This window comes from Octopus bimaculoides, chromosome 1 (genome assembly GCF_001194135.2).
Source record: "Octopus bimaculoides isolate UCB-OBI-ISO-001 chromosome 1, ASM119413v2, whole genome shotgun sequence".
Classification (NCBI taxonomy): Eukaryota; Metazoa; Mollusca; class Cephalopoda; order Octopoda; family Octopodidae; genus Octopus; species Octopus bimaculoides.
This window is the reverse complement of record NC_068981.1, coordinates 194,677,228-194,689,835: the sequence shown is the minus strand read 5'-3', so window position 1 is coordinate 194,689,835 and position 12,608 is coordinate 194,677,228. Positions and strand designations below refer to the sequence as shown.

The window sequence follows — 12,608 nt, the reverse complement described above, 5'->3', positions numbered from 1 at the left end:
ACACACAGCTATGACCAGTTCATCTGTACTTTCTTGTCCTTCCTGGCCCAAGAGGGTCATCTGGCCGAACTGGTGGAGCAACACATGTTGACCAGTAAGAGACAAGGTGTGAGTGTTGGCCGGCTTAGTAAGCTGCCGAGCAGTGGACCTGACCGACGCAAACGTGCTCGGACCAAACGTAGGAGATGAGGAGATTGTACTGTATCGGCTGCACAAGGGAAAGTTTCATGTTTTGTTGGTGGTGGTGGTCAGTAGTGGAGTGGTGGAGCATCCTGCAGTTATGACCAACAATGATGTCAGTGTGTTTGGTTGTCATCTGGACATGAACATTAAGCATCATCAGCATCATCACTACAAGAACTACCACCACCACCACCACCACCACTACCACCGCCTTCATCACCATCATCATCATAATAAGCAGCAGCATCACCACCACCACTATGAGAAAGACCATCACCATCATCACTACAAGAACCACCACCACCATCACTATCATCATCATCATCCTCATCATTATCGTCAGTAACAAACATTGCCACCGCCATATCCACCACCGCTTCCATGCTCTTATTTATCTGCATGTTTTTGTTGTTGTTGTTGTTGTCCTCAATATCATGGAATTTCAAAACTGAAAATTAAATTTTTCTACTTGTATTTGATTTATTGTTTATTTATTTATTTATAACAAAACATATGTGTGTGTGTGTGTGTATTTGTTAAGAGGAATGTTGGGGTCATTGGAGTTTATCATCATCATCGTCATCATCGTCATCATCATCATCCTTTAACATCCATTGTCCATGCTGGTATGGGTTGGACGGTTTGACCAGACGTGGCAAGGCTGGAGGGCTGCACTAAGTTCTTGTCTCCTTTAGTTTGGTTTCTACGACTGGATGTCAAATCAGACTGGAGCCTGGTGCAGCTCTCCAGCTTGCTACCTCTGGTCAAACCGTCCAACCCATACCAGCATGGACAACAGATGTTAAAAGATGATGGTGATAAAATCAAGTGTTCGTAGGATTCATTCAAATCGAGGTATTTCAAAAACAATGACACCCAGTTAGGCCCAAGATTATGATTGTCGTGTATATACCATATATGGACAGTCAAACATATACCAATGCATGTAACGGACATGTCTCAGCACTTACACATGCATGCACATGAACAAATCAATATACACATTCATATATATACAGGGTGTCCACAAAGTCTGGGTACAAGGAGATTAACACATATTTTAAGAAATTATTATTTCTTATATTTAATTGTTTATGTTATGATTTTATTTACTCCATGTACCCAGACTTTGTGGACACCCTGTATATATATATATATATATATATATATATATATATATATTATGATGATGATGATGATGATATATATATATCATTGCTATTATGCAGAAGTGTCGTAAGTTCAAAACGTTGCTTATTCAGAAAACGAAAAATAGTTTCACCATTCCATAGCAAAAACTGTTCTACACTTCAACAATTTTTGATTTCTTGGCATCTGAAGCAGCTGGCGATACGATAGTTTGACCAAAAGAATCAGCTATCGCAACCAAAAGTAGAAATTCAAAAAACACATTTGCCCAAATTTGGACATACGACAGTTTAATGTAATAGCAATGATATATATATATATATATATATATCTCTCTTTGTTATTATGTTAAACTATCGTATGTCCAAATGCATTTGGTATCATAAGAATTAAGCCATATCTCCTGTCGTTTTGCCACAATACTTTTGGTGCCATAAGTAGAGTCTAATCTGCAGCTAGTATTTGATCTATGGTTTATGGATTCCATCCACCTCCCCTCCCCTCCACTAGTCTTAGAGTTCCCTGTTACAGGTCATAGACACTAACTTCTCCCCTGATGAAAAGATTAAAAACAAATGTGTTTGTGAGTTCATTTATTTTCTGGGGGGTTTTTTTACATTAAGATACAAAACTTACTTTTGCGGGGGGCCTCATTTTTGGGGCTAGAAGGTTTTACCTCAAGCATGTCGTTAACTTTATTCACAACATCAAACACTGCATTCACGGCTGCATCAATGTCACCAGCCTGAACTGCAGTTGCAGTTGTAGCTGTGATTTTAGCAATATTTCCCACAGACACTGAAGATTCTTCCACAAGGTGCTGTGCTAGAGCCATTACCATTATGCTCGCCACAAAACTAGAAGCAATCCTCACAGTTATAGACTTCTCATTCTCCTCACTCATCACTCGACCATTCATTATTCTTCCATCAATTTCATTTTCATTCGAAACCCCAGTTTCAGTCTCATTCAGGTTCTGAAGTGTTCCCTTTGAAGTATCAGACCCTATACAGGAATTCTTACCATTGTCTTTTACAGACAAACCTTCACCTGCCATGTTGTTGTTCGTTTTTTGGACAATTTTATTTTCTTCATCTAATTTCCATTTTATTTGGAGCATCGCTTTCTTTTTGGTCTTTGGAACTGCCATCTGAGTGGAACATCTTGCTGCTGAGTAGTTATCAACAATCAATGGACTTTCTTCACTCTGGGAGCAGATTTCTTCCTTCTTGGAGAGGATGAATTCCATCATAACAGAGATGGAACCAACAGATTTTTGTACTAGAAACAACAAAGAAAAAGAAAGCAAAGTTCAATATTGAATTGGAACTACATCAATCTGAGAATCACAAGAAATCGGTAAATATTTCTATATTTCCACTAACAATACACTAATATGTATTTTGGAGTTGAATTACATTTTGACACCTCGTCACCACTATCATTGGCTTCTTTCAAGTTGTTCCCACCCACCCTTATATAATACAGGGTAGCCATCTATCTTCTGTATAGAAGACTTCATGTGTCTATCCCTCCATCATACTTTATCCTCTCAACTCCTGACATAAAGCCACCTTCCTCAAAACTGTAACCCTACCCAGTTGAAGGTCTTTTTTCTTTGTTTTGTGAGTTATTCGATGACATCACAAGGGCTGGTGCCCCATAACAAGCACCCAGTACACTCTGTAAAGTGGTTGGCATTAGGAAGGGCATCCAGCCATAGAAACCATGCCAAAGCAGACATTGGCACCCAGTACAATCCTCTGGCTCATTGAGTCCTTCCAAACCGTCCAATCCATGCCAGCTTGAAAGATGGATGTTAAATAATGATGGTGGTGGTAGTGGTGGTGGTGGTGGTGGTGGTGATGATGACGATGATGATGAGGAGGAGGAGGGAGAGGAGGAATTATATTAATACAACAATTTACAACTTTTAACTCTTTTTTAATCTTGTCTTCCATGTTCTTATTATTGCATTAACTATTATGATAATTGCTTTAAATTCTGGTGTAAGACCAGTAATTATTAGTGAGAAGGTGATTGTTAATTACATTGCCCCACCAGCACCACCACAAAGCCTGCAGTTTGGGGGGAAAATGTTAATGCCAAGGGCTCTGGTACTTGACTGATACTTCATCAAATCCATTGTGAGGAAAGGCAAAGTTGTCCTGAACAGGATTGAAGTCATCATCATCATCATCATCATCATTAAACATCCGATTTCCATGTTGGTATGGGTTAGATGGTTTGGCAGTGGATGACAAGGCCAAGAGCTGTCCCTGGCTCCACTGTCTGTTTTGGGCTGGTTTCTATGATCAGATGCCCTTCCTAACGCTGACCACTTCACAGAGTGTACAGGGTGCTTTTTATGCGGCCCCAGCACTGACAGGGTCACCAAGTATCTTGCAAGACAAAAGCCCTTCAACTGGGAGTGGAGGGTAGTGTTGTGGGATTGTGGTTTTGTGCAAGTTGAGAGATTTAAGGTATTGAGGGGACAGATATAGGTGTTTTGTTGTAGAGTAGATGCATGAATGCCCCTGCTGGAATCCAGAATTATATTTGTTTCTGACATAGATACAAGATCACAAATTTAGTCTCAAATGGTTAGTCAATTAAGTCAACTCCAGTGTCAACTTCACTTCCTTTTCCCAGACTAGTTTGGGTGGGAGAGATCTATTACCATACAGTATGATCTTATCTCTTCCACAATATCTGACATTCTGAGATCTAACAGTGCTGCTTCTTCCATTGGTCTTCTATTGAAAAAGTTGCAAAACGCAACGAAAATTTTAGAAAAATAAAAATAAAAAAAAAAGAAAGAAGTGGAAATTTTGATGTGTTTACATCCCAATGACTTAGTGGTTCAGCAAAGAAAACTGACAGAATAAGTACCAGGTTTTAAAAAAAAATGCAGTTCAATCATTCAAATGGAAATTCTTCAAGATGGTGCCCCAACATGGTCACAGTCTAATGACTAAAACAAGTAAAAGATTAAAAAATAAAAAAACATGACAGTCCAAGAATGAAATGGAATGTCTTTGATCATAGATCTGCTGGATCCAGGTTAGCCTGGGGTTAAAGAACATTTGGACAGGATTGGAATGAACCAAAACTTACCTTCAAATGGAAAAAGATGATCGACTTTTAGAATTCTTTCTCTTTCAATAATCAAAGGCTTTTTGTGAGTCCATGCTTTTAGACAGCTTCCAGTTGAGAAGACATGTTGGTGAGTGGAATCAGTGGCCGTCTCAATGGGTTCATAGAAATATTTACCTAATGGCACCAGGTAGGTACTATACATTAAACCATGGAAAGAACTGAGCATGGAAATGGCCGCCAGAATGAGGGGAGCCATTTTAAGCCACGTCATCTGTATAGCCGTTGCTTCGCTTCCTTGGAAGTCTGTATTGATGCGACCAGTTATATGGAAGCGTTTGATGTTTCCTGATGTGTATTCTATGCAAAGCATCACTTCCCCAGCACGTATCAACACTCCATGTTTCCATAAGTGTTGGTAAGTTGCCTGTTTGTGTATGGCTTGGTGACAGCAACACAGCAGTCGCTGCATCAGACCCTCTGGGGGATCACCCAAGATGAAACGGAACCAGCAGCTGATCTGGAAAGGAAATTGGATCCATTGAAGGTCAATAGTAAATTTCTGGTCAGTAAGATATAAGAACAAGGCCACTGGAAGGACATTGGTCAATAGAGATAGAAACATGAGAAAGTGGCTAGAAAGCTAAACGGATACAGAAATAAAACAGGAGTGGCTGTGTGGTTAGTAATTTGCATACCAATCACATGGTTATGGGTTCAGTCTCACTGCATGGTACCTTGGGCAAGTTAAGGTTAGGGTCTTCTACTATAGCCTCGGGCCAACGAAAGCCTTGTGAGTGGATTTGGTAGATGGAGGCTGAAAGAAGCCCATCGTATATATGCATATATATATATATATATATGTGCGTTTGTATGTCTGTGTTTGTGCCCCCAACATCGCTTGACAACCGATGCTGGTGTGTTTACGTCCCTGTAACTTAGCGGTTCGACAAAGAGAGACTGATAGAATAAGTACTAGGCTTACAAAGAATAAGTGTCCTAGGGTCGATTTGTTCGACTGAATGCGGTGCTCCAGCATGGCCGCAGTCAAATGACTGAAACAAATAAAACAAAAAAAGAATGATTGCCATGGAGTCCACTTCTGAAACCCACAGTTACACTGATTCCTCACTTTGTCTTTCTACTGCTACTACAATGGCCTCTGTTCTTTGTAGTTTGTTGATTGTGTACCTTCTCCACCCAATCCCACCCACCTCACTCATCTCTCCTCCCATCTTTCATATTATGTTCCCCTACTCCCTACACTCAGCCCTTTCTTACCGAAGTGAAGTACCCCTCCAGTCCTTGTTTTCTTTGCAGTTTGTTTAAGATGAAAATCAACCCCATTCATCTCTCTTTATCACAACCCCTTCCTCTAGACTAAATCATTAATTTTTAATAAATGAGAACACAGGATAAAGACCTGAGGGAGATGTAACTCCGTACCATAAACAGACTGAGGAGAGGAGACAATATGTCATACAACAGACACAGGAATAAAATCTATTTGGAGGAGCAAGGTCAGTTAACCACACCTTTTGTACAGAGTTTGGGAAGTCAACATGGTAGACCAATACAGGAATAGAAGTTTTATGGAAACTTTACTATATTTATGTGTGTGTGTGTGTGTGTATTTTAATTTGAATAGGTGAGAGAGTTGGTATGTGAAAGCACGTGGTTGGATGTTTAAAAGACAAAATAGAGTGAAAAAATTACAGAAGGCTTGTGCTATATGGTTAAAGAATATATTTAAATTGTTATGTTAGAAAAATACTGGAAAATTTTGCATATAGTAACATTGTTTTTGGAGAAATAACCAGTTTCGTAATTTTCTTTACGAGTTTCTCAAATTTCTTTACCTATACCATGTCATGTCTTCGCTATGTTGTGAAATATGGAGTTCCCGGCAGGGGAAGGTAATCAGGGATTTTTTCCAGTATAAGGGAGATAATCAAAAATGTTGGGAATGACTAGGTTTTATTAATTTAACATGATTTGGTTTAGAAAGAAGAGAATGTTAAAAGTAGTTAGGTTTTGCTTTATATTTTTTCTTTTACATCTATATATATTTTCTTATATATCATCATCATCATCATTTAACATCCTTGTTCCATGTTGGTATGGGTTGGATTGTTTAACAAGATCCAACAAGCCACAGAACTGCATCAAATTGCACCTGGCTGTAGAAACCATTTTAAAGAAGACATTGGAACTCAGTGGTGTTCTCTGGTTTGTCGGATCCTGTCAAATCATCCAACCCTTGCCAGCGGAGAACAAGAATGTTAAATGATGATGATGATGATGATGTGTGTGTAGTCTTCTTACCTGTAAATCTCCTGGGTATGGTTTTGGAGTCCAGTTGAGCTGAGGTCGAAGGTCATTGAAGCAATCAATGACCGATGCATAATAATATTTCTTGGGTGAAAGTGTTGGATATGTGGGTAGCGATAATGTTGTTAAAGATGAACCATGTACACTGGAATGAAGCGGAAGCAACATACCCAGGCTGATAAACACTTGAAGTAGAAGCTTCACCTGACTTTCATCTAACGTCGGGAACTCTTGCCACAAAACTGGGAACAACGTTTCAGGAATAATTCCACGGACTTGGACTGTTTCTAAGACATGAACCAAACTCTCCACACTTGGTTTATTTTGTTTGTCTGGCCAGAAGTGAGTGGATGTTAACCGAAATTCTTGGGTTTCTTCTGCAATGTGGAATCGACATAGAAGTTTTGTGAATACAATGGGATTCACACAGATGAAATGATTATCAAGGTCGATTTGGTTCCATCCACATTTCTGTAGGTCAAGACTACCTCCCTGAAGAAAGAATTAAGAAATTACAATTGTTCAACATCTGGACTTAAAGATCAACTGGCTCTTCGTCGGTTATGACGACGAGTGTTCCAGTTGATCCAATCAACAGAACAGCCGGCTTGTGAAATTAACGAGCAAGTGGCTGAGCGCTCCACAGTCAGGCATACCCTTAATGTAGTTCTTAGGAAGATTCAGCATGACATGGAATGTAACAAGGCTGGCCCCTTTGAATTACAGGTAATACTCGTTTTTGCCAGCTGAGTGGACTGGAGCAATGTGAAATAAAGTGTCTTGCTCAAGGACATAATGCACTGCTGGGAATCGAACTCATGACCTTATGACCATAGACTGAATGCCCTAACCACTGTGCCATGCCTCGTCACTGAAGATGAATAACATCAAGGAGAATATACGTTTTCCTTGCAGTTGTTAACTAAGAGCTGTTTAAGCATAACCTGTTAGATCAATTTGACCATGGAGTGGCTATGTGGTAAGTAGCTTGCTTACCAACCACATGGTTCCGGGTTCAGTCCCACTGCGTGGCACCTTAGGCAAGTGTCTTCAACCATAGCTTCAGGCTGACCAAAGCCTTGTGAGTGGATTTGGTAGACGGAAACTGAAAGAAGTCTGTCGTATATATGTATATATGTATGTATGTGTGTGTATATGTTTGTGTGTTTATGTTTGTCCCCCCCCCCCACTATCACTTGACAACCGATACTGGTGTGTTTATGTCCCCGTAACTTAGCGGTTCAACAAAAGAGACTGATAGAATAAGTACTAGGCTTACAAAGAATAAGTCCTGGGGTCGATTTGCTCGACTAAAGGCAGTGCTCCAGCATGGCCGCAGCCAAATGACTGAAACAAGTAAAAGAGTAAAAAAGTAGTGCCTTGACAAAAAACAGAATGTACATGCAAGATTTGAACCCTTGACTAAGTTGGAAGAAGAGTAACAATCTGATCTGGCAAAGTTTCTACAGCTGGATGCCCTTCCTAACGCCAACCACTCCAAGAGTGTAGTGGGTGCTTTTTACATGCCACTGGCACAAGGGCCAGTCAGGCGGTACTGGCATCAACCATGCTTGAATGGTGCTTTTTACGTGCCATGCAACCTTTTCACAATCCCTCAATCTACCACCCTAGATCAGTCATTTTTTTGTCAACCTTGCAACAATGAAAAATAATTTGACTTAGGCAGGATTTGAACTCAGAGCACAGAGAGTCACACAATTACCATGAAGCATTCTATCCAGTGCTCCGGTAACCTGAATCAGAACAGACAAGGCCAACCCTTTCAATCCAGATATGTGCATACAGTCCCTAGACGGGACCAATGCTTTGAGGTGGTCCTCAAGTGCACATGAAGCATGCTGAACATGGCAAGAAGTTCTCTCTTTCAATGTCTCGTTGGAGTCCATGAAGGGAAAAGCTGCAATGACTCACAGCTGACTGGGAATCTTCAGTTCATGAGTCAAGACAGGTCATGTAGGTTACCAATGCTCATCCCAGACTGACTGAAATAGGCAGCTTTGCAAATAACTCCACGGGCCCTGCCTGTTCTCCAGCCAGCCTTCCCATTTTCTCACCTTTTTTCCACAGCTGTTAATCAGAACAACTACAACAACTATAATCTCACAGTTATTCCACAACAAAATAACCAAACCTAAACGACTTACCATTTTGTGGAGGAATGACATCAGTTTTTCAAAGAGTTTTTGGTGTGTAGTTTGTGTCTTCGTGAAGAAATACTCTTGAAGAGAGGACCATGTTGCTAAAACGGTTCCTGATTCCTTCAACTCAAAAATCTTGTCTCTTATAATGTCCAGCTCCTCTTGATGCTCCCACTTGGCATCACACATTTGGTCAATACAGTTACGGAGTAGAGCTGACTGTATGATGTCAGAACCCTGCACAGATGCGGAGGAGGGTGGGGGAGAAGAGGAAAGAGAAGGAATCATTGGTTGGAATGTTATTATGGTAAATGTAAAATATAAGTTTAATCCTTCAAAAGAGGAAGAAGTGTATTATTTTCATCACCATCATCATCATCGTCCCTATCAACTTTATCATCATCAGCATAATCATCATCATCGTCGTCATTATCATCATTAAGGGGATGAACTGGCAGAATCGTTAGCAAGCTGGACGAAATGGTTAGCAGTATTTCGCCCATTGCTACGTTCTGAGTTCAAATTCCACTAAGGTCGACTTTCCCGTTTATCTTTTTAGGGTCGATAAATTAAGTACCAGTTGAACACTGGGGTCAATGTAATTGACTCATGCCCCTCCCCACAAATTTCAGGCCTTGTGCCTCTAGTAGAAAGGATTATCATTATCATCATCGTCATCGTTATCAGCCACCTATTTCCCTCTCCCCCATCCTACTCTCTCTCTCTCTATTTCTCTACCTATCACTCTTTGTCCCTCTTCCCTCCCTCTTTTCACTCTCCCTATGCATCTCGTCGTCTATACATGCACACACACACACTCAAACACATATACACGGACACATACATAGATGCAGACATACCTACCTACATACATACACACATGCATGTTTACATAATTACATACATACATACACGCATGCATACATACTTGTAAACATGTATGCATTATCATCATCATCGTCATCATTTAATGTCCGCTTTCCATGCTGGCATGGGTTGGACGGCTTGGAATGGGCCTGGTGAGCCAGGAAGCCACACCAGGCTCCAATCTGATCTGGCAATGTTTCTACAGCTGGATGCCCTCCCTAACACCAACCACTCCGAGAATGTAGTGGCTGCTTTTTACTTGCCACCAGCACAGAAGCCAATCAAGGCAGCGCCGGCATCAGCCACGTTTGGATGGTGCTTTTTACATGCCACTGGCACGGGAATCACAACAACAATTTCCATTTGATTTTGGTTTTGATGTACTTGACTCAATAGGTCTCCTCAAGCACAGCATGTCGCCCTACGATCCAAGGTACTTTTGAGTGCTGTGCAAATATCACTCACAAGGCATTACTTAATCTGACTTTACATCAGAGCTGAGCACAAAACTATGGATGAGAGAAGCAGACTTGTTAAACACCCACACCCTTGCCTAAACAGTAAAGTTATACAAACCTGGTTTGTTGAAAAATTGAGTACATGGACTTGTTTCGGCAACTTGGGCCGAGTGTGTAGCAGTTGGGTTAACAACTTAATCTTCTCTGTGGCTTCTTCGTTTGCATCAAGGGACCTAAGGAACATGAAATTGGTAAAGTTAAAAGGGATTTCATAAAATATGAAAGAGTAAACAAATGTAGCTTACTAACTGGTCCTTTGGAACACCTTAACCCTTTTGTTACTATATTTCTGTTGATATGCTCTGTTTCTTTGAATTAATTTTAAATATAACAAAGAATTTAGTAAAATAACTTAGTTATCATGAAACTAGTGTTAGGAACATAAATTGTGACTAAGGTTTGGTGGAAGATTTTAATTCAAAATTTATGAAGACAAGATATTTGTACTACAGAGCCAGAGGTGGTTTCGGCTGGGTTGGTAACAAAAGGGTTAATAATGCAGGGACTGTTATCTCATATGTTTGTAATCACAGGTAAGTAACTGACTCTTTCACAAGCACAGATAGGAAACTGATCCTTTAGCAATCATAGGTAGGTAAGTGACCCTTTAATAAACATGAGTAGATAACTGTCCCTTCTATGATTGTAGGTAACAAACATAGATAGGTAACTGGCCCTTAATATGAAAGTCTGGTATTCCACTTGTTTCCTTCTCTGATTATATTCAAGATTTCAATCCTGAACTTGATCAGAGAAGGAAATAAATAGAATGCCAGGCGTTCTGTCTTTAATATATGTGATTGATCAGTTTATGAAATTAGTCATAACCAATTGAACTTCCTGCTTTGACTATCTGGGATTTTGATTTATTCCAACATCCATATCATTATCATCATCATCATCATCATCATCATCATCATCAATTAACATCCATTTTCCATGCTGGCATGGATTGTACAGTTCAACAGAAGTTGGCAAACCAGAGAGCGGCACCAGGCTCCAATTGTCTGTTTTGGCATGCTTTCTACTGTTGGAAGCCCTTTCTTAACACCAACCACTTTCTAGAATGTTGTGGGGGCTTTTTATGAACACCAACACAGATAATTTATTTTAATTAATGGACCAACAATGACCAGTCACTAAATTTTACCCAAAACTGACCAATGATGGCCACCAGTGGCTATCTTACTTAAACTGACCAATGATCAGTGTCTAAGTAGAAGAGGTCTCACCTAATTTGTTCCATCTCCTCTTGCAGACTGTCCAGTTGGTTTTTCTCATTGTCTATTATGCTGTTCATGAGGAATTGGAAGTATTGGTCAGGGACGCAGGTTCGAGTCCCTTTCACCTCCCCATTTATATCACTTACAATCATTACAATTAATATACTGCTGCCGGGATTCTGAAATTAACAAAATTTTTTTGAAAACAAATTATTTCATGAAATTATCATCATCATCGTTTAACGTCCGTTTTCCATGCTGGCATGGGTTGGATGGTTTGACTGAAGTCTGGAAAGCCAGTAAGCTGCACAAGGCTTCAATCTGATCTGGCAAAGTTTCTACAGCTGGATGCCCTTCCTAATGCCAACCACTCCAAGAGTGTAGTGGGTGCTTTTATGTGCCACCGGCACAAGTGCCAGTCAGGTGGTTCTGGCAATGACCGGGTTGGTAACAATAGGTTTAAATACAGAGAGCAAAAACTCTAACTACATGACATTGAAATGTGGAAAGTTAACGAAGACTTTTAACCCTTTCGTTACTTTATTTATTTTGAGATGCTCTGTGTTTCTTTCATTTACTTTAAATATAACAAAGAATTTAGTAAAATGACTTAGTTATCATTAAGCTAGTGTTAGGAACATAGATTGTGACTAAGGTTTGGTGGAAGATTTTAATTCAAAACTTATGGAAACAGGACATTTCTACTACAGAGCCAGAGCCAGTTTCAGCCGGGTTGGTATCAAAAGGGTTAATCTGAATGCTAAAGGGTTAAAGAATAATTAAGATATAATGAGAGCAGAATGAAACTAAATAAAGTGTAATTAAGGTACAATGAAAGCATTACCTACCTTACATTGGACTGTATTGATAAAGTCGACCACAGATTTACAGTTGGGCTTTGGTGAATGACAGGTGATTACATAGAGGGCAGTTGATGTGTAATAGATGGGGTGGATCTTCTGAAATACCTGTTGGGGTGGTCAGCAAAGAATAATACACCAGTGATTAAAGAACTTTAGATATATTATATGTGTGTGTGTATATATATATATATATATATATATATATATATATATATATAT

The 12,608-nt window shown here is 39.8% G+C and overlaps 2 protein-coding genes across 2 annotated transcripts in view; one reads left to right on the top strand and one right to left on the bottom strand.

Moving 5' to 3' along the window:
• Positions 1-657, top strand: part of LOC106869902 (ubiquitin carboxyl-terminal hydrolase calypso) — a 32,450-nt gene extending 31,793 nt beyond the window's left edge. The window contains exon 13 of the mRNA XM_052973833.1: positions 1-657. This exon is cut by the window's left edge and continues 16 nt beyond it. Coding sequence (XP_052829793.1) covers positions 1-189 — 189 coding nt within the window. The 3' untranslated portion in view covers positions 190-657.
• Positions 658-1,921: 1,264 nt separating this feature from the next.
• Positions 1,922-12,608, bottom strand: part of LOC106869899 (uncharacterized) — a 25,345-nt gene continuing 14,658 nt past the window's right edge. Inside the window, exons 4-10 of the mRNA XM_014915827.2 lie at positions 12,375-12,494; positions 11,536-11,705; positions 10,362-10,476; positions 8,925-9,155; positions 6,754-7,251; positions 4,450-4,948; positions 1,922-2,613 (exon numbers count right to left, since the gene is read on the bottom strand). Of these exons, the coding sequence (XP_014771313.1) occupies positions 1,946-2,613; positions 4,450-4,948; positions 6,754-7,251; positions 8,925-9,155; positions 10,362-10,476; positions 11,536-11,705; positions 12,375-12,494 (2,301 nt within the window). The 3' untranslated portion in view covers positions 1,922-1,945. The remainder of the gene's footprint in view (positions 2,614-4,449; positions 4,949-6,753; positions 7,252-8,924; positions 9,156-10,361; positions 10,477-11,535; positions 11,706-12,374; positions 12,495-12,608) is intronic.